Raw genomic sequence first — 22,870 nt, 5'->3', positions numbered from 1 at the left:
TTCTATGCTAAAGTGCATTGTTAATCTCCAAGGGGAACTACAGGGTGTATATTTCCCAAAATATCACCTGCAACCAGTGGTTTAAGGAGATGCTAACACCTAACAGAACTTCCAAGTAAGACAGAGGTTGTGGATGCATAAATCTTTAAACACTTAATCCGCAGGATTCACTGTTGAATCCTGAGAGCTGGAAGAAACCTTAGACATAAATTAATAAAGCTCCTAACAAGTTGTGCTTGTGGAGAGAGGATTACAGTTACCGAAGCTAAAGCCCAGAAGAGCAAAGCGACTGGTTCACAGTCAGAACACAGCAACAACACAAAAGAAGAGCTGGAAGTAGAACCCCAGATGCCTATTTTGTTCCTGTGACTTCCAGGACAAACAGAGTCCGAGCTACCTGGATCCGCCCAGTGTTCCCATTCAAATTTTATTTCTACGCCATACCAAAGTAAACGTCAGTTTTTCTAGGTTTCCCACCCCTTTAGGCCCATGTGTACTGTCCCTTTCTCCTCCCCACTTTCCCTGTAATGCCAGTGCAGTTGGGGTTATGCCTGCGGTCAGGGAGATAGTGTCTTTCCTTCCTTCAAAGTTGATTTTTGGAGTCTAAACTTTTTTTCACATACACTACACAACCCGTCAGCTAATTTTAACGCCTCCACCTAGATCCTCTTGGGCACCATGCTCTACCCCATCTCAACCCACCTTTCCTACCCTCTCCCTTTCCTGTCCAGCCCAGCAGTCTTCAGCTGGGGTTGCCGGCGCTGGCAAGTGGGGGTGCCGGAACCCACGACCTTCTAGAGCGCACTTGCTGCCCGCTGGTGTGAGGACAAAGCACAGCCGAGGTCCATTTATGAAGATTACAAAAAAACATTTTAAGTTTGCAAGGCAAAAAGGATTGAGAATAGGATGTAATATAAATATTTAACCTTCTTATTAATACTCCATGCCATTCTGAGAGGCAAAAATTAAGTCATTTTTATTAGCAGGCCCTAACACTGTCTCAAGCCATTTTTGGAAAGGAAAATACATGAACATAGCTTAGGGCTCTGGTCATTAACATGAAATGCGTTCACAACACATTTCCGCTTATTAAGACTCCCAAAGATCCTTTAGTCAAAGTGTTATGGAACTGTCCCATAGAATCAAGAGAAAGTTAAAAAAAGAAGCTTAAAATATTAGAGATTTCAAAGAGCTAGTCCTGATGTGCATGCATGCATGTGTACATATGTATGTATATATGTATCTAACTATCTCCATCCATCCATCCCATCATAGAAAGATGTAGGCTTGTCATCATGGCATGTCACACTGTCATCCTTATTACAGTAGTGATGTGGACACTTAACCAGTAAGCTATTACTAAATAATTATTTCCAATAAATCTTTAAGTGTCAATAATACATAAAATTACACAAAATGGTAAAATCAGTTCCAGTGGATATTAGTTTAATATTAATATGTATAATATCACAACCTGTTAGAGATAATATGCAAATTACTATAACGTACTAGGGATGATACAGATTAAAATTTGCCTCTCTCTTTTTAAAATCCTCTCAAATATAGATTGAATCTATTAGGACCCACAGTACTCTAGGAGGTAGGTATTATGATCTGCTTTTTGGAGAGGAATCAGGCCAGTCAGGGTAAGTGGCTTGTCCTAAATTCCACAACCAATGCTAGACAGAGGCAGGACCTAAGCTTGAGCTTACCTACTTCGTGGTGTGTGCTTATAATTCCCATCATGACGACTCCCACTCTTTGGAAGATAGGCATGATTGATTAAAGAATCTACGAGAGTAAGGGAAGGGGGAATTTGGCTCACTCATGCCTGAAGAATGAAATTTGGTAATGTTACATAAATAATTCAAATTCTCTGAAAAATTACCTCACTGTGTAATTCCTAGTACTCTTCTACACTTACCTTAAATTTTAGAATTTAAGTTGTAAGTTTCTAATTATCATTAATTTTTTTAAACAAATAAATTTTATTGATACATATTAATAAAGCATACAATCCATCCAAAGGGTACAATCAATAGTATCTGGCATAATCACATAGTTGTGCATTCATTGCTTCAATCATTATTACAGCATTTTCATTGTTTCAATAATAATAACAAACAAAAAACAAACAAAAAAATTCATCATCTCTCAATCTCTCTATGCTTCCCCCAATGTATATAGCTGCAATTTCTGGCTATTCTTGCATATTTATTAATTTTAAAGCAGTTTTATTAAGATATATTCAAATACCATAGAGTCTATCCAAAGGTTATAATCAGTGGCTTTTAGTATAATCAAAATGTTGTACATTCATCACCATGAAACTGAAAATCAAACTAGATAACAGCAAACCAATCACAACCAGGTGATAAGTTCATTATCAGCTTACCTATACCAATGTGGTCTTCTGGCCAACAATTACGTTACATGAAATGCTTTCCCAAAACAAACTAATTTCAAGACCCAGAAGTCTTTGGTCGAAACACCATCATTTAACTATTATGTTAGGAAGAAGAAGCAGATACCATATGAAAAAGCTTTAAATGTTAGGGATTTCAGAGTTGGGGCCCTGGTCTCTGGATGCATCGCTGAGACATTAAAACAAGTTCTGATGACGCACAGGAAAGCTTCTTCAGACCACTGTGTCTTCAAGGGTGTTCAGCAGTCTGGGGCCAGCATCAGCCTCTGCATCACTGGGCAGCTGGTTAGAATTCAAATTCTTGAGCCCAACCCAGGCCTATGGAATGAGAATCACTGAGGGCAGGGCCCAGCAGTCTGTTTTAACAAGGTCTCCAGATGAGCCTTATGTGCACTGAAGTTTGCAAAGCACTGACTTAGACCATCATTTGGAAAACTGCAGATGAGAACCATTAGCAGGTTGTAAAATCAATTTAGTGGGCAGTGGCAGTATTTTTATAAAGGTGAAACAGAACAGAATAGAAAATGGAGTGCATCCTATATAGCACAGGCAAGTACTGTCTCATGAAACTTGTTTCAGTCCTAAATATGTGCCTATAGTGTGTGAACTAATTTGGTGGAAGTGGGTCCTTCAATTTTTGAAGAAGTCGTGGGGAAACGAAACATTTTAGATGAAGTCAGAACTGTTTGGTTGGCAAAAAAGCATACTGATAGCTTGATGGGGGTTACTGTTTGGGGAGAGATGAGAAGGGCAAGGAGTCGAGGGAAGGTGGCCAAGGAAAGAACACAGGGCCAAAGTTTTACACCTCCAGAAACCTTGTGGAAAAAGAAACAAAAGCTGACCCGGAGAGAAAATGGAAGTGGCCTGACAAAGGAGGTGTCAAGGAGAATAAGGTGTTGTATGACCTTCAAGAAAGAATCATTTTAATAGGCCTGGTAAGATGTCTATTGTTCATTCATTCATGAATTCACTGGACATTCACAGCATAGGGTGCCAAGCACCATGCTAGGTACTGGGAGTCCAAACATAAGGCCTATCACTGAGCCCACTGTTTACTGACAAGCAAGATGATCGATAACATGATCGATGATAAGAACATGATTAGTACTCTGAAAGAAGCATTGTGCAAGCACTGAGTGGGAACACTGAATTCAGCCTGTAAAGATGGTGCTGGGAGTAGGTGGCAGGGGACATCTGTATAGAAAGAATGCTTAACCAAGATGAAAAGAACATCTTCGTGTGATAATCTATTTTGAAATTAATCAGTTATTATCTAAATCAAGCATTAGTGTGTGGTAGAATTCCTTGGAGGGCTTGTTGAAACACAGATTGCTGGGCCCCACAGAGTTTGATTCAGTAGGTCGATTCTCAGTAGGGGCCTGAGAATTTGCATTTCTGACAAGTTCCCAGCTGATGCTGACTTTGGTGGTCCTGGAATCACATTTTGAGAACCACTGATCTGAATATTAATAGCTGAAAGAAGAGTTGTTGCTCAGGGGAGTGTTTAAAACACAACTTAGAGCAGATAGAATTTAGCTGATCAGCATTCACACACAAAAATCAGTTTTTTTTAACTATGTTTTGATGGCTTTGATAACAACACCCATTTAACTAGAAATTTTTCTTATGATTTAATTTTTATATAAGATGTTTTACTAAGATTTATGATTTAGCCTTTTATTTGGGGTACAAGCTTACAGTTACCAGGCCATAAAGCACAAGTTACTTCCCTCACTAAAATCTGTTGCCACATGTTGGAGCATCATGGCTGTTGACATCTGCGATGGTTCGGGCTTCCTGGGTTCCTCTCTTCCTGAGGCTTGCTTCTCTCCAGGGTCAGCTCCTCTGCTAGCTCTGCAAGGCCAGCTGTAGACTATCACGTGAATGGCTTGTTTCTCTTCCCAGGGCCTTTTCTTTCCTCACCACCAAGCTCCTCCGTGTGCTTACTTCCTGGCACTCCAGCTCAAAAACTCCAACTCTCTTCTCTGCAGTGCAGTTTCTCTGTGAGTCCCTGCCCTCCAAGGACATGGCCCAATTGAAGCCTTAATCATGATTTAATCAAGTAAAAGTAAAACCTCTGAATCCAATACACACTAGTATGCCCAGAGGAAAAGACCAGTTTACAAACATAATCCAATACTTCTTTTTGGAATTCATCAATAATATCAAACTGCTAGAGCATGGTATGTGCTTGACAAATTTCTTTTTCTTTCTGGGAACACAGAAAGGACATTTCCTGGTCCCTCTGCAGTTAAATGAAACCATGTGACTGATTTCTGCCAATGAATAGTGAGTGGAAGCAATGTGAGCCCTTCAGGATTGGTCCCCAAACTTCTTTAGATTATCTGCTCCCTCCATTGACTTGCCAGGGACACAGAATCTAATGAAGGGTTCTGGAGGGATCCGGGGTTCTGGCGAGTCACTAGATAAGAGCCCGAGTCCCTGACTCACCACTCGGAGAAGAGAAAGCCATGATTACCATACGATGTGAACTAGCAACACGCTTTTGTTAAGTACCTGAGATTTAGGCATTATCAGTGCACAGCCTAGTCTACTATGAGTAATATATTGTGCCTGGTGTTGAGTAGCACAAAACATATATTTATGAACTGAATGAATAATTATTACAACACCAATTTTTATAGCTTATGTCCAACAATCAGCCTTCTCACCATTCATTTATTCAACCACTACTTACCTAGAGACCACTATATGCCAAGCACTACAAAGGAGAGCAAAGACCACACATTGTCCTTGTTGATGAGACAGATCAATCACTCAAATGTAAAACTGCCACTGTTGTAAGTGATGTGAATGCTGTGAACCATTTCTCCTAATTAGAATAAATGCTGAATGTTTTTAAAGTATAATGGTGCCACCTGCTTAAAGGTGATCTAAAAATATAACTAAGTCTGGATATGATGAAATAAAAATTATTACATCTCATAGATTTTTACTGTTAAACTTTTCCATTTGACAGTTCTACTTTTGAATGGGATTTGCTCCATATTACAGTGACTGAAACTTTTATAAAGGCAGATATAACAACCAGTGCGAAAGTCTTCTACTACCGCTCTTTTTACTGTAGTATTTATACTACACTGCATCAATGATAAGTTCTTACCATATTGGGGATAAATTCCTTTAAAGCCTTTAGAACTTTTCAGAGTACTACACCGAAGCCCTCATTCAATGAAAGTTCAGTCAGATCAGATCATAACATATGTCATTGAATTAGAATTTGTCATTCTGGTAACCACTTCAACTTTTCAAACTTTTCTCTGTTAACCCAATAAGTGTAGGGTTCGATAAGTTTATATACAGGATGAAATGAATTTTCAATTTACATTGAATAACATTTGTTTACATTTCCATTCTCAGAGACACACACACACCTATATCTACATACATGTATATTCTGCACTTCTGTTTGAAAACCTGATGCCCATCTACCTTGAAAGGGTGATAAAAATCATTATATAAAAGACTGCAAATATAGAAAAGAAGTCAAAGTTTAAAAAAACGAAACAAAACTTCTTGCTATTATTTTGAGTAGAGGATAATTTAGACATTTTCAAATTGAGAGGTCCAGAGTGGGCTGCTCACTGGATATCCAGATCATTCTCTGCCATCAAGATACAGTACTACATCTAGGAATGGACTGAGGACATTTTATTAAATTCTATTTTAGAGAAATTATGGGATTTTAAAGCTTCTGGTGTCCTAGCGATTTAATAAAAACATCCCAGTTTAGGAAAGTCAAATCCAAAAAAGTGTAATAACTTGGTCACTACACACAACTTAGTTTGGTCTGGGACTTAGACCCCAGATCTCTAAGTCCCAGTGTAGCTTTTCTCACCACCACAGGTTTTGCCTTACAGTTGAAGGTCAGATTAGATTATTCTTTTTTTCCAACTCTATATATCCTCCGGGGTCGGGGTGTTTTATGGCATAGCTCTTATTCAGATCAACTTTGTTCCTACTTTCTTTTTTTGACTTCGCTATTCTCAGTTTTTTGCCTACACCATTGTTGAGCTTCTGGGCTTTTCATTTAAAAGAAACACTTCGAGTAACACCAACGAGGCAGGTAACACCCACCCAAAAACCGAGGCGCTTGGGATCCAGGACAGTCATTCACGCAAACTTCCACCCCAATCATGAAAAGGTAAACGTGACACTGGGTCCTCTTCACGGTCCGGAAGGGCACGTGCAGGAGAGGTCGCCTTCTGGGTGGCGCACCAGGATCTCAGTCCCTCCAATCAGCGTAGGCCGGGCGGTGGACGAGGGGGCGCGCCCCGGATGAAGGGGGCGGGGCCGCCGGCCTGTCCATCATCGAGTCCGCGGGTGGCAGCGCCTACCACACCCGCTGTACCTTGGGGAGGCGGAGCCGCGGTGGGAAGGCCGCGGGTGGGGGAGGCGGGGACAGGCCGGCGGGAACCAATCCGCTGGGCTGCGCGAGGGGCGAGGGCGGGGTCGCCGCGTGCGACCCAAACACTCGGATCCCGGCTCTCGGCCGCAGCCGCGCTTATCCTCGCCCTCCGGAGTGAAAGCCGGGGAACCTCCTCCCCTCCTTGACGCCTCCACTTTGGTAGTCCAAATCCCCCTCTCCCGCACTGGTGGGGCCCCTCCTTCGCAGGGAAGGCGGCTCCGCAGGCGGCGCGCGACCCGAGCGAGGCGGCGGTTGCCGGGAAGCGCGCGCGGCCCCTCCCTCCCGTCCTCCCCTCACGCGCCACCCGTTTTTCCTCGTTCTCCGTTAATAACAGCTGGGTGGCTGGGGGAGGAGGGAAGGTGGTGGCGGCGGAGTCTGGGCGGGCGCCTCCCCCTCACCCGCGAGCCGCCGTGGGAGCCGGAGGATGGCGGCGGTAGCAGCGGCTGCCCGGGAGGAGGCGGTGCCGAGGTCCGGGGCGCAGACCGTGGCGGTGGCGGCAGAGAGCGGCAGCGGCCCGTCGTGGCGCACCAGAACCGAAAGCAGCGGCAGTCGCACAGCCACCTGAGCAGCCCCCTCCCGCGGGAGCCCGCGAGCGACAGCCACCGCTCCCGGAACCTGCTTCCTTTCCGTCTCCTCGCCTCCCGCGCCCGCCGCCCCTAAGAAAAAGAAGAGGGCGCCGGAAGCGGACCGCCCCTCGGGGCTCCGGGCGGCGGCCCTGGACGTGCGGGGGCCTCTCTGGGCCGGCCGCGGCGCCTCGGCCCTGCCCTCTCCTTTCCGCTCTCGCTCCCGCCCTCCCGGCGCTCGGGGCGCTGCGCGCGGGCCCGGCCCGGGGCAGGGCGGACATGGGCGCCAAGCAGAGCGGCCCGGCCGCGGCTAACGGCCGCACCCGGGCGTACTCAGGCTCGGATCTACCTTCCAGCAGCAGCGGAGGGGCCAACGGGACCACGGGCGGCGGCGCCGGGGCTCGGGCGGCGGCGGCGGCGGCGGGGCGGTTTCCGGCTCAGGTGCCCGGCGCGCACCAGCCCAGCGCCTCCGGCGGCGCCGCGGCGGCCTCCGCGGCCCCACGCAGCCGCTCGCTCGGCGGAGCCGTGGGGACCGTGGCGTCGGGGGCCCGCGCCGCGCAGTCCTCCTTCAGCATCCCCAACAGCAGCAGCGGCCCGTACGGCTCGCAGGACTCGGTCCACAGCAGCCCCGAGGACGGCGGCGGCGGCAGGGACAGGCCGGCGGGCGGGGGCTCCGGCGGGCCGCGCCTGGTGATCGGCTCCTTACCAGCTCACCTCTCGCCGCACATGTTTGGAGGTACGGCCCTCCTCTCCCCGCGTGTACGGCCGCTCTCCTCTCTCTTCCCTTCTTTCCTTCCTTCCTTCCTTCCCTGAGTGGCACGTGGGCCGCAGCCGCCGTTTATTTTCACCCTTCTCCTTTTCTCCTTCAGCCTTGAGTGCTCGAGCTTCGCCGTCCGGGCCCGGCCAGCGCTTGGACACCCCTTGCTGGGAAGAAAATCCCCGCTTAACCCCTGCGGCGCCACTATCGCGGAGAGACTTTTCTTTATCTTAGAACAGAATGAAACACCCAACAAAAACCCCCGCAGGCACCCTTACCTCCGTAGGGTCTCCTCGTTAGAGAAAGTTTATCTTTCCCCCTCCCCCAGACCCCCATTTGTCAATGATTGGAACAAACATTGTTCTTAGGCGGATGAAACGTCCTTCGTGGCTGTGGCTTTTACTATAGGGAAGTCAGGAGAAGACCCGTTTGAATGTATTATATCTGGGGACTTAAGTGGTGCACAGTTCTTGAAGGCCAAAGGTCAAAGGTGGTCAAATGAATATTTGAAAAAGGAGAGTGGAATCTCCTTCGGACTGACTTTCAGGAACTCTAATCCTGTTCCACCTAACCACTTTAGTTGGATCCTCTGTTGACGAAGTGTATTTTAATCCCAGTAATTGCTATTTCAGATAATGGTTAATGTGAGTCCTGCTTAATTTGGATAGAACGTTTAAAAAATTGAAAAGTTTCTTAAGGACAGAAACTAGTAATTATTATAATCCTGACTATGAAGTACAGTAATAGAATAGGTACTTTTGAAGAGCAACGTTGACAAGAAACACTTGTGAAAAATGGAAAATTTTAGTAGCCAAATGGTGTGCTTTTATTTAGAAAACAGGAGGAAGGGTGCACTTGCTATGAAGAAAAGGAATTTTACCTCTTCAGTTGTGTTTTATGTTAGTCTTCCTCAAACGGTTAGTAGTAAATGAATCAAGACTCTCCTTCGTTCATGAAAAGAAATAGAAATTAAATCTGGTTAGAGTTGTTGAGTATTATTAAATAAGCATTGAATTACGTATCTGATATTGTATAAAACAACCAAGTGTGGTTGAACAGTGAAAACACCATCTCCTCCATTTTCATGCCCCTTACTCATATGTCTATAAATGTGAGAAATTTGAATAGGTACTTGGTAAAGTGGAATATTCAGTAGTGTAAATCTATCTGTTCTGTACTACTAGAATTTATGTTAGCATAAATTCAGAACATAAATGCCACTTTTCTCATTTTTTTATTGCTGCTTTGCACATTCAGTATAGAAAACTCTTGACCTATCTTTGTTTTAAAAACCATTGTTGCTATTAAATAAAGACACTGACATTTCCTAAAACTGGGTCATCTTAAAAAAATCTGGAGAAAAACAACTAGTGTTATTATTACTGTGACTTCATCGCAAGGAGCACAGTTAAATGTCAAGGAATAACAAAGCTTCTTGAGAATTGGAGGTTAGTATCAGAATAAAGGATAAGATGGTTTTTAAAAGTTTATCTTTTAAAATGAAAACTTGCATTTATCAGTTATGAAAAAATTGTGTATTTAAAGCTGGCTAAAGAAGTGGACATAGGAGAAGTCTTTACATATTAATAGTTATTTCTTTAATGTAGTGATTACTATTTTTCACTTTTTATTTTTAAAGTGGCGATAGTTCAGAGTATCTGTATGGGCTTGTTTGTTAAAATAAATACATGCCATTGAGAGCAGGGGACAAATCGTTTATGCCCATGCTATTAATTCATAGTGAATTAATAAGAAAAAAAGACTTAGTTGGTGAGAGTTGAAGGGGTTAAACATTTGTCTCATTTCTTATTTAAGTTCCTAGATTTGTGCACTTAAGTACTAGTATTTTAGTACTTTTGAGGTTAGGATGATTGGGACCTAGTGTCCAAGACAGTTACACTGTATGAGAAACTCATCACAGTGGTATTGAGCCTGAGGTCCTTAGGCATCTATTGTATGTAATGAATTAACTTTTTTTCTCCTATATATTTGGAATACTGGTTATGTATTTTTTGGAAAATAGTCAAGCGGATCATTTTTCTGTGTGTAATGGTTCTAAAGAGGAACCCTAGTTTTGAAAGTGTGGAAGAAGATAAAAGAAATGACCTGTTTCTGTGATATGATGGGATCAGATCAAAGTGCTTGTGCCTTAAATCCTTGTTGAACAGGGAGTTTAGAATACACTTAAATGTATTCTAATGGCCTTTACATTAATGAGATTTTTACCTATGTTTCAGTGAATGGATTAACCAGGGAAGCTTAATGGAAAACATGTTTCTCATTATCCTGTGATTTAGAGAGCTAGGTGATAAATCTTATTTTGAAAATTATGCTTGATTATATTTCACATTGACTTACTTTTTTAATGTATTGTAGTATTAATGTATTAATTCAGTTTTAAATTGTACAAATGTTTTGGCATTTATAGAATAAGTCTGAAAATTGAAAAAAGGAATATTTCTCAATTAGTGGAAAGTATTTACTAAAATACTTGTAAAATGTTGTTTTAATTGCTGTTGTATTATTAACGTCTCCAAATAAGAAAATATGGTACTAATAAGGTTCAAAATTATTCTTTTGTGGGCTGTCATGTAACTTTAGGGAAGTTAAATCTAAATAGTACTGCTTTTTTTTTTTTCTTTTTAAAATTTAAGTCTAGCAAATCCAAGTTGTTACTAGTTCCATCTTAGCAAACTGCCAATTGAATCAGGGAGTTTTATGTGTTGGGTTTATGTTTTGCTCTCTTTTGGACATTTATCTTGGCAGTATACACTCTTTATTTTTCTCTAAAGAAGAAAGGTCCGTTATTTAGATTTTTCAGTTTAGATTTTCAGTTTACTATAATTAAGTTGCTGAATATCAGAATAAGAGTTGTAGAATTTCCTCGATTATAACCCATAAAGTAGTAAAGTAGGTCTTCTTGTTATTCTTCTCAGATTAGTCAGTTTAATCCTGTAAAGTAAATAATAGCGTTCTCTTGATTACTGCTAATATTGTTCACCTTTGTTTTAAAACAGGTCTTTAAGGGTATAGTCTAATATTTAAAAGCCTTGGAAATGCATAATATGGTGGTATCTTAGAAAGGATTTGCTTGGCTTTATTTTATGTCATTTTTTTCACTGTCAAGTTGCTAATGTTCATTAAAGCAGTTAAACATGGGTGATAAATTAGCCTTTGCTGAGGTAGCTGAGTAGGCGAGATGAAATGGACACAAAAATATACCCTTGAATGGACATTATTTGTAGAAAAAATCATGTAGACCTTTTTTATAACGTATCCATGGGCCTGGAAATGAAAATGTAAAATCAATTAATGTAGCCGGTTAACCAGTGATACTGGATTGCTTTTGGTCCCTTAACTAGCTTGAGCTTGTTTGGGTGTGGTGTGCCCCTGAGTGTTTCAGTAGTCTGATTGTAATTCAGGTGCCTCTTGTTACTTAGAAAACATGATTCCTTATATTGAAGGAGTTTGGGTTTTCTTTTAAAACTGAATATGTTAAATAACATCTATTTCTAGGTAGACTATTTCTCTTAGTCTTCAAGACAAATGTGGGTTTTTATGGTGTTAGATTATCATCATTAATTAACCATTGTTGAAGTTTTCTCAGTTCATCTTACCAGTATCAAGTGCCAAAATGTTTGAATTTGGGATATTGTGAGCCTATTTCCTATTCCTGAGTGTTTTTTTTTAATCCAATAGAAGACTCTTATAGGGAGTGGCGGAAGAGGAATGTCTACTTCTTCCTAAGGAAAAAATGCCACTTCTAACCACCTGCCTGCACCCATTCCTCTCTTCGAACAAAAAAAACCAAGAACTTGGGTGGTTAATGTTGCTCACTTGTAATCCCAGGTATTGCTAAATGCTATAGGATGATACCTTATATCGTGTACTTTGTTAAATTCAAGGGTGGCCTCTGTCATGGAAGTTTCTTCCTTGGGAATTTTTTTAAAAGCACACTTGCCTGCCAGGTGGAGGGTGGGCTGGAGGGAGCAGAGGTATAGGTTGCAGAGGAATCGCCCGATCTGAAAGCTGCCTGACCTAAGTACCTAGTACAGTACTTGGATGGATTGTTGGTTACTGTAGTGCCTGTCCAGGAGTAAGAGCTCTGTTGTCTTAGTAACAGATAATGTCTTCAGCAAGGGTACCTGTGCCCCTTTAATTATTATTTTTTTCAGCATTTTATTTTGAAATACTTTCAAACGTTTAGGATAGTTATAAAAAAAATATAGACCTCACATGGAGAACTCCAACATAGCCCTGTGCCCCCTCCATCTACCAATTTTAACATTTTGACTCATTTGCCATATCATTTTATCTAGCTCTGCATCTTATCAGTCCATCTGTTTATCCATTTGTCTTTATCAGCCCATTTTCTGAACACTTGTGTGTAGGTTGTAAACATCATCCCTTTGAACCCTCAATATGACCATGTAATTTCCTACTCTGTTTAATAGTTTGACTTGGTAAACAACAGGTAGGTTCTTATTTATCTTCAAGTTACCAGTAACATTAATTAAATACTAGCTTTTTTCATATTTATTATTCATCTTGTGTTTGTATAATATTACACTTTTTACATATGTTGGGTTCTAAGATTAGCAAATGGATTAAGAGTATAGGAACTGCTTTTATGTAGCAAATACTTCCTAAATTTTACTTTGTTATATTCCTAAGAAATGTTGTTTGTTTGACATGTTTAACTTTGAGTGCTTTAACTTTGACTGGTATTACCTAATGAATTATGTTTGTTTTACACTTACTTAAATGTATAGAAATTGGTAGAAACATGGCCCTTTTTATGAACAGCGGGTTCAGAAATACCTTAGGTTCTGGTAATACTCATTTTTTTAATGCTGCTTAACAAATTTCTGCAAATCTGGTTGCTTAAAATAACACACATTTATTATCTCAGTTTCTGTGGGTAAGGAGGCTGAAATCAAGATTTATAGACTTGACTGGGGAAGGGTCTTCTTCTAAAAGCTCTTTCAGATTGTCTGCACTGTTTGTTTCCTTGCAGTTGTTGGATCATGGCAGTTAGTGTGCTGAAAGCCAGCAAAGGAGAGAGAGATGGGCTAGGCCTCCACTTATGTATACATGTCAGGTATTCACAGCCAGTCATCACTGCTGCTTTCCTAGGTTAGAAGCAAATATGAAGGGGAAGGACTTCCACGGAGGCAGAAATTCCAGGAGCAGGGATCATATGGGGCCACCTTAAAGTTTTTCTGCTCCATTAATTATAGATTTAGATTGCCCAGCTAAACTTGTAACTTTTATTTTTAAACTCAGTTTTTATTTAAAAAAATTTGTAATAGTGTACATGGTAACTGTTGAATTAGTAAACATAAATTGAGTCCCATTTAGGGAGTGGGCCCAGTAGGTGTCAGAGGTGAAAACATGGGCTGCTTGGTGTTGTTGCTCAGTGGAATTTGAGTGTCGACAAGCATGATTATTATACAATGTAGCAAGGGCTATAATGGAACTATTACTAAAATGCTGCCCAAAGTATCTGTCCAGATAGTCAAAGAATGCTTTACAGAGGAAGGTAACATTTGAACTGTGTTTTGAAGGATTTAGAGGTTTTATGGAGGAAGGACACTACAGACTAAAGAATCCACAAAAGCCTGGGATTATGATAGGGCATATTGAAAAGTTAAATATGTCCAGATTATAGTGGCCTTGGAGGAATGATGAGAACATAAAGCTAAAAAAATAGGTTTAGGCCAGTTGTTGAAGGATTTTATAGTGCTATGAATTTGTTTTATCTAACCAAGTTTTAAGCAGGGTAGTATAACAAACAAGCCAGAGAACACCATTAAAATCCTAGTTCTCATGAATGGCAGCCTTCTGGAATACTGTAGTACTCAACCTTCGAAGTTGTAAGCAATAGCCCTGAGCATGATTAAATTGCTTTTTAGGAAGGGGCAGTGACAGCAAGAAGATAAGCTAGGACTCTTTTAGAATATTATCGGTGGAAGATTGTCATAATTGAAATCAGGACATTGGTAAGGGAGAGAAATTACTGGATTTGATTGAGATTTATAAGGTAGAATTTATAAAATTGAGAACTGGGGTACATAGTATTGTTTTGTTTTTAAAGGGTTTTTGAAAATTTATTTCTCTATCCCTCCTCCCCTCCCCCCCCCAGTTGTCTGCTCTCTGTGTCCATTCGCTGTGTGTACTTCTGTGACCACTTCTGTCCTTATCAGCGGCACCGGGAATCTGTGTTTGTTTCTTTTTGTTGCATCAGCTCTCCTTGTGGGCGGCGCCATTCTTGGGCAGGCTGCACTTTCTTTTGCGCCGGGCAGCTCTCCTTACGGGGCGCACTTCTTGCGCGTGGGGCTCCCCTACGCGGGGGACACCCCTGCCTGGCAGGGCACTCTTGCGCGCATCAGCACTGCGCATGGGCCAGCTCCACATGGGTCAAGGAGGCCTGAGATTTGAACCTTGGCCCTCCCATGTGGTAGGTGGACGCCCTATCTATTGGGCCAAGAATGCTTCTCCATGGTATTGTTGTTAATCAGACTAAAAGTAGAAAAGGAAAGAATAAGTTTTAAAAAGTAGAAGAGGAAAGAATAAGTTTTAGGAAATAATGAGTTCTTTTAGGTTTATTAAATTTAAGCAGCTGTAGAGTTTCCATCTAGAAGTGTCCTTTAAGCAGTTGAAAATATGAGACTCCAATTCAGAACATTAAAGAAATTGAGAAATCATCAATTTATAGATTATAAAGTGAAGTAAAAAAGTGGATAAGATTACTAAGGGATGGATATAAATTGAGAGGAGCAAGTATGGAATCCTAAGGAGCAAGGATTTTAGGAGATAGGCAGAGGAGGAGGTCAGCCATTAGAATTGAACCACAAGGAAAAGAAGTTGTTTTAAAGAAAATGTTTTTTCATTATAAAAATAACACATCTTAATTAGAGAAAAATTAAAATGCAGAAAAGCATGCATAAGAATTGCAAATCACTTGTAATCTTACCATCAGAAATAACCAGAATAATGTCAGTGTATGTTTTTCCATGTGTTTCTACTTGTGTGTATATATGAGTATATATAAATATATGTATTTTTGTTTTATATACAAAATTGAGAACATTCATTCTATTACACACACACTGTTATACATATATTCTTTGGATTTTTTTTTTGTCTTTATTATTTTAATGTTACATTAAAAAAATATGAGGTCCCTATATACTCCCCACCCCCCTCCCCCCACTCCTCCCCCCATAACAACAACCTCCTCCATCATCATGAGACATTCACTGCACTTGGTGAATACATCTCTGAGCACCGCTGCACCTCATGGTCAATGGTCCACATCATAGACCACACTCTCCCACAGTCCACCCAGTGGGCCGTGGGGATTCTTTGGATTTTAAAACTTTCTGCTTTTCTAATATAAGAGTTTTGTTTTTAATATAAAATTTTAAAATTATAGATATTTAATCTAAGAAGTGCTTTAGCTGAATCCCACAAATTTTGAAGTTTTGTTTTTGTTAATCTACAATTAGAAATATTTTTAATTTTCCATGTGATTTCTTCTTTTTTTTTTTTTAAGATTTGTTTTTTATTTATCTCTCCCCTTCCTGCCCCCCCCCCCAGTTGTCTGTTCTCTGTGTTCATTTGCTGTGTGTTCTTCTGTGTCCGCTTGTATTCCTGTCAGTGGCACTGGGAATCTGTGTCTCCTTTTTGTTGCATGCTCTTGCCGCGTCAGTTCTCCGGGTGTGTGGCCTCACTCCTGGGCAGGCTGCACTTTTTTCGTGCTGGGCGGTTTTCCTTACGGGGTGCACTCCTTGCACGTTGGGCTCCCCTACGCGGGGGACACCCCTGCCTGGCAGGACACTCCTTGTGTGCATCAGCACTGTGTGTAGGCTAGCTCATCACACGGGTCAGGAGGCCCTGAGTTTGAACCCTGGACCTCCCGTGTGGTAGGCGGACGCTCTGTCTGTTGAGCCAAATCCGCTTCCCTGATTTCTTTGATCTGTGGGTTACACATTCTTTGAGAACGTGCTCTTTTCACTATCAGTTTCTTCTGTAACATTAAGTATTCTCCATAACATGATTTTTAATGACTATCCAGCATTCCAAAATTTATTCAACAATATTTAATAATGAGGACCTGTGTTGTTAGGTTCTGTTCTAGGAATACAGCAGTGAAGAAATAAAGCAGAAATCTCTGCCTTCATGGACCTTACATTTGAATTTGGGGAGACAGATAGTAAACAGGTAAAATACATAGTGTATTAGAGGGTTATATAAAGTGCAAAGTCTGCTAGTGAGTGTCCATGGTTGGTGTTTTAAATAGGGTTTCAGAGATGACATCATTGATAAGGTGACATTCAAGAAGAGAATGAGGATATTGGGGGTGGGGGGGAGCAGGTATACCCAGGCAGAGGGAACAGTAAACTCTAAAGGTCCTAAGGTATGAATGTCCCTCATGTATTCTGGAAACACCTGTGAAGCCAGTGTATCTTGACATATCTAGAGTGTTACAGGTTTTAGAAGGTAAGAGCAGAGAGTAGTGGGGTAGAGGCAAAACCATAAACGCCTTGTAACCATTCACCTGTTTTTTTGGCTTTTATTTTAGAGTTGGGGAGGCTTTGGAGTATTTTCGAACAGGGGGATTGACATGACTGAAGTGGGTTTTTAAAAGATTACATTGGCTGCTCTATTGAAAGTAGACTCTAAAGGGGCAAGGGGCAAACAAGGAGGCAAAAATCCAGGCAAAAGATAACAGTGGCTTGGACCAGGATAGTAGCACTGGAAGTGGTAAGAAGTGGCCAGATTCCGAATATATAGTTTTTTTGAAGATCAAGCCAGCAAGATTGGATGTGGGAATATGAGGGAAAAAGAGGAGTCAGGGATTGAACTGTTCCCTGTTGAACTTTCAGTTTGTTTGTAGTTTGGTACTGTTGTACGTACTATTGCTGTCAACAGCTTGGTAAGCAAATTTTTACTTCTTTCCAGTTATTTCTTAGCAATTTATCAGAGACATGGAATTGCTTAGAACAAAAGATTTGCAGTTGTTCAAGGCACTTGATCTTTATTGAAATCACATTGCCCTTTAGAAAAGGGCATCTCCTTCCAGCAGAGTATAACTTTTAAGACTATGTAAAATGTTTTATTTTTTTCCTCTGAAAATTCAAGTGAAGTTTTTGCTACTTATATGTGCAGATTGATAGATATATTTTGAGGAATACCATATATTCAAGTCATTATTCTGTTGTGCTTTTTTTTTTGACAGTACAAAAATACAGTGTATTTCAGAAGGATAAGTACGTTGCATCATTTGAGTTTAATAAATTTTGTCCACCTCATATATCCTAATTTTTGTTGAATTGTGATTAGTCTGTGATAGTTCATTAATTTACCCTACTTGTATACACGTGAGCTGAGGGGGAAAAGAGAACAAAGAAACCATATATAGATTGTTATTACATGTAACCAAGAGGTTTGAACAATAAATTTTATTTTTATTTCCTTAGTTCTGTTTTTTATCTTTGTTTCTTTCTCCTTTTATAAAGTTAACTTTGTTCTTTCTCCTAGCTTCTTAGTTCAGTTATTTTTCATTTTTTCTTTTTTAGTGATAAAAGCATTTAAGGCCATGATTATTCCTTAGTGCATATAGCCAGTTACCATAGCTTTGGATTCTTCATATTCTCTTTATCATTAAGTACGCTTTTTCCTTTTTTAAATCAACTCTATGGAGGAGTAGTGTTGTTAATACATTTTGATTTTTTCTTTTATCTGGGAATTGTTTTAAAGAGTGTCTTAACATTTTTGGGTGGTAGATTTATGGTCATCATTCTTGTTACCCTTTTTGTTATTTCTGGTGATTACTAGAATTATTGCATTGTGATCAGAGAGTCTTAAGACTCAACTGAAAATGATAGAAACAACTCAAACTAACATAAGTAGAAAAAAAAATACTGTCTCAAGTTCTTGGAAAGGAGCCTGGAATAGCTCACAGAACTGAAGGAACAATTGCAGGGAACCAGGGTCTCTGGAGCAGAAATTCAGCAGTTCTGTGTATGTTTGTGTATGAGAGTGTGGATGCACAGCTTAGTCACCTTTTGCTTCTTTCTCAGTTTTATCAAATTTTTAAGTGCTTGGCCTGCAGGCTCAATGTTCCTTCCATTCACATGTGACTTTTAGAGGTTTGAAAGGAATATTTCCCACCATCTCCAGCAGAAGTGCTATGATTAGCCCAGTGTGAGTCATGTGCCTATCTTTAAGTCAATCACTAAACTGAAGAAAATGGTAAGCTCTGTACATCCAGGCTATATTATGTTATGGTGAGGGAAGCAGACTTGGCCCAGTGGATAGGGCATCCGCCTACCACGTGGGAGGTCCGCAGTTAAAACCCCAGGCCTCCTTGACCCGTGTGGAGCTGGCCCTTGTGCAGTGCTGATGTGTGCAAGGAGTGCCGAGCCACGCAGGGCTGTCCCTCGTGTAGGGGAGCCCCACGCACAAGGAGTGCGCCCCATAAGGAGAGCCGCCTAGTGTGAAAGAAAGTGCAGCCTGCCCAAGAATGGTGCCACACACACAGAGAGCTGAGACAGCAAGATGACGCAACAAAAAGAAACACTCATACGTTATGGTGAAGAGCTTGGGTCCTTGAGTCAGAACCCCATCTCTTGGTGATTTCTAATCTATTACTCTGTCTCTATGAATTTGCGTGTTCTAGGTAATTTACATAACTGGAATCATACAATATTTGTCCTTTTGTATTTGGCTTATTTCACTTAGCATACTTTTTTAAAGTTCATCCATGTAATAGCATGTATTGGGATTTCAGACATTTTTATGACTGAATAGTATTCCATTGTGTGGATATACCTTACGTTGTTTGTCCATTCATCTGCCAGCGGACGCTTGGGTTGTTTTCCACCTTTTGGCTATTGAGTGATGCTACTATGAACATTAGTTTTAGTTTGCTAAAGGCTACCAGTGCAACAAACCAAAAATGGGTTGGCTTTTATAATGGGAATTTATTAGGTTAAAAGCTTACAGTTCTGAGGCTGTGAAAATGTCCAGTGCAAGGCATCATCAGAGATGTTATCTCACCAAAGGTGTAGGCTGCTGGTGATCCTGGACTCCTGCCATGTGGCAGGGCTGGTCTCTGCTTTCTTCTCCGGCTCACTTTCTCTCTGAGCTCAGGTGTGGGCAATTAGGCACATGGCTCGTCTCTCCTTTCTCCTTTGTCCTCAGGACCTTGTCTCTTTAAGCTTCAGGCTAAAGTGGCTTTCTTTCAGCCTCTGTGTTCTTTTGATTCCAGTTTCTGGGTTCTTCTCTACTGTTCTCCATTTATAAAGGACTCCAATAAGAGGTTTAGGACCCACCCTAGATCCCACAGTCTAATCAAAGGCCCTTAACTGCAGTTATCTGAAGTTAACAGACTTACCTAACTCATTATGAATTATTATCCTGTGAGAACTCTGTAATCATCACCCTGGAGATTCCACTTGCCTCTATCTCACATGAGTTGTCTAGTTCTTGATCTCATGTCTTTTCTTTTTTAATGTACTCTATTTTTTGTTGCAATAAAATGTATTACTTGAGAAAGAATGTGTGTAAAGTAAAAAAATTTGAGGCTTTAATATATGACAGTTTTATTTCTCCTTTTACTTTTTAAACTTTTTGTTTTTAAATAATTTCAGATTTACAAGACAGTTTCAGAAATAATACAGACCCCATACAGAGAAGGTTCAACATCCCCTCATACCCAGATCTACCAATTTTAACATTTTGTCACCCTTGCTGTATCATTTTATCAATCTATTTTATGAACACCTGAGAGCAGTTTGCATGCATTCTCCTTGAACACATTATTCTTCCATATACATTTCTTAAGACAAGGATACTCGTATGTAGTCAACTGAAGTGTGGTTATCAAATTCAAGAAATTTACCTTGATATAAAGCTTAATGTTTTATATTCCAATTTTTTTCTTATGTCTCAGTAATGTTCTTTTGCGCTTTTTCTATTCCACTTTTAGATCCCATCCAGTATCATGCATTGCATTTAATTGTTGTCTCTTTAGTTGTTTTTTTTTTTTTTAACTGTGGAAACATATACAGCATATATCCTTCCATCCCACTTCCTCCCCAGCATATCTTTCAGTGGGATTAATCATATTTACAATGTTGTGGTACCCTTACCACCATCTATTACTAGAGCTTTCACCTTACCTCAAACAAACCCTATGCAAATTTTGCATTAACTCCCCATTTCTGCCTTCAGTCTTGATTGATAGTTTAGCTGGATATCGAATTCTAGGTTGAATATTATTTTCCCTCAGAATTTTAAAGGTGCTTCTTTTATTGCCCTCTGGCTTTTCTAGTATTGATGTTGAACACACTGCTGGCATTCCTGGGTTTTGAGCCTTTGTATGAAACTTGCCTCCTTCTCCCCCAACTTTTAGGACCATCTTTTCCCCTAGAGTTATAAAATTTCATTATTACATGTTTTGGAATAGATCTGTTTTTATCCATTGTGCTGCATATTTGTCAGGCTGTTTGACTCTAGCTCATACTTTTCATTTTGAATAATTAATTTTTTTTCTGTGATAATTACAAACATAAAATCATACAGGGCTCTCATACCTCACTCTACCATTAATACCTTGCACTGTTGTGTAACATGTTTTTTTTTTTTTAACATGTTTAATGATTAAAGAGCATCCTCAAAATATTACTACCAACCAAAGTATCTTATATTTGGTATATTTTCCTCTCAACCCATCCTATTCTTATTATTTTTATATCATTTATATGTTAACGTACATAAGTGTGTAGTAGAAGTTGTGAACTTAGAAAGCAAACATGCCTAACATCATACAGAGGTCTCATACATCAACTCACTACCAACACTTTGCATTGTTGTGAGACATTTGTTATAAATGATGAAAGAATATTATCAAATATTAACTTTAGTCCTTGTCTTACATTTGGTGTATTTCCTCCTCAATCTACCCTATTATGTTGTAAAATATATTTTTATGACAGAAGTTGTAAACTTAAAAAATAATCATGCACGTGTACAGAATTCCCATACAACACCCCTCTATCAACACACCACACCATGGTGGAACATTTGTTACAGATTATGAGATAATATCAGACTGTTACCAAGTCCATAGTGTACATTTGGCATACTTTTTCCGTACTCCCCCATTATCAACACAGTACATCTTTGGCATAGATGCATGAGTATTATTACTGTTAAGCACAGCCCATGGGTCACCCCATTTATATTTTTCCCACTCTTCTCCACATTCCCTCCACCCTCCATTAGTGATGTGCATCTGCTCTAGCTCACAAAGGATGCTCTTGCATTTGTACCATCAACCACAGTTATCATCCACCTCTGGTTACTGTGTTATTTAGCTCCTAAATTATTCTCTAGCTTTCTTTTAGTTGGCATTTACATTCCTAGACTACCCTTTTCAGCCACATTCCCATTTATAAACCAGCTGTTAATATGTGTTACCATCAACTCTCTACATTTCCACACTTTTACAATGAAGTTAATTAAAAATTTTACATACATTAGAATACATAGAATACAAGTCCATCTTAGGCCTCCTCTTTTTTAAGAATCCACCACCTACCACCAAGTCTTGAAGATACTTTTCTGTATTTTCTTGCAGAGGATTTATGGGTCTTGCTTTTGTATTGCGGTTTTTTATCCATCTTGACTTAATTTTTGTATAAGGTATGAGGTAGGGGTCCTCTTTCCTTCTTTTGGCTATGGTTATCCAGTTCTCTCAGCACCATTTGTTGAATGGACTGTTCTAACTTTGCTGGGTGGGTCTGTGACAGGCTTGTCAAAATCACTTGGCCGTAGACGTGAGGGTCTGTTTCTGAACCGTCAATTCAGTTCATTCGTCTATGTGTCTATCTTTATGTGAGTGACATGCTGCTGTTACCACTGTCCAAAAGTGAGAGTTCTCCAACTTCTCTTTTCATTTTCAGGATGTTTCTGGCTTTTTGGGACCCTTTACCCCCTTTCATTCTTTCCTCTGTTCTTCGGTATGTTCACTTTCAGAGGCCGTATCTTCAGGCTCACCAATCCTTCTGCCTCCTCAGATCTGCTATTATATGATTCTGGTGTATTTTCATGAGGTTGGTGCAAAAGTAATTGCAGTTTTGCATTGTTGAAATTTGCTGTTTGATATTGGCATACATTTTTAAGTAAATGTTAGTTATGCTATACACATTTTAATGTGGATTTCCCACTTTATGTATTTTTTCTAATTGCTGTTTGTTTTATATATATTTTAGACTATGGAAATGATGTTAGACAAAAAGCAAATTGGAGCAGTTTTCTTATTTGAGTCCAAAATGGATCGTAAAGCAGCAGAAACAACTTGCAATATCATCAATACATTTGACCCAGGAACTGCTAACGAACATACAGTGCAATGGTCGTTCAAGAAGTTTTGCAAATGAGACAGGAACCTTGAAGATGAGGAGCTACAGGAATAAGCAAACTTGTTTCTTGTTGGCAAAAATATGTTGATTGAAATTGTTCCTATTTTGATTAATAAAGATGTCTTTGGACCTAGTTATAATGATTTAAAATTCATGGTCAGAAACAGCGATTCTTTTGCACCAACCTTATAATTTCATTTATTGAGCCTTTCATTCCCATAAGATCTGCTATTTTTCTATGTATGCTTTCAGATTCTTCTT

At 40.2% G+C, this 22,870-nt stretch overlaps 1 protein-coding gene and 1 long non-coding RNA gene across 3 annotated transcripts in view; both read left to right on the top strand.

Annotated features, from left to right (window-relative positions):
• The first annotated feature begins 6,902 nt into the window (after positions 1 to 6,902).
• The window catches only part of ZNRF2 (zinc and ring finger 2), a 93,633-nt gene continuing 77,665 nt past the window's right edge, over positions 6,903 to 22,870 (top strand). For both annotated transcript variants that reach the window (XM_058296828.2, XM_058296827.2), the window contains exon 1: positions 6,903 to 8,153. In XM_058296828.2, the coding sequence (XP_058152811.1) occupies positions 7,697 to 8,153 (457 nt within the window). In that variant the 5' untranslated portion in view covers positions 6,903 to 7,696. The remainder of the gene's footprint in view (positions 8,154 to 22,870) is intronic.
• On the top strand, positions 15,652 to 22,749 carry LOC139439019 (uncharacterized). Its single transcript, XR_011648795.1, has 2 exons — positions 15,652 to 16,400; positions 22,460 to 22,749. It is a non-coding gene; the product is annotated as an uncharacterized lncRNA (long non-coding RNA).

Source organism: Dasypus novemcinctus, chromosome 5 (assembly GCF_030445035.2).
Source record: "Dasypus novemcinctus isolate mDasNov1 chromosome 5, mDasNov1.1.hap2, whole genome shotgun sequence".
NCBI classification, from domain to species: domain Eukaryota; kingdom Metazoa; phylum Chordata; class Mammalia; order Cingulata; family Dasypodidae; genus Dasypus; species Dasypus novemcinctus.
This window is presented reverse-complemented; position numbering and strand designations above follow the sequence as displayed.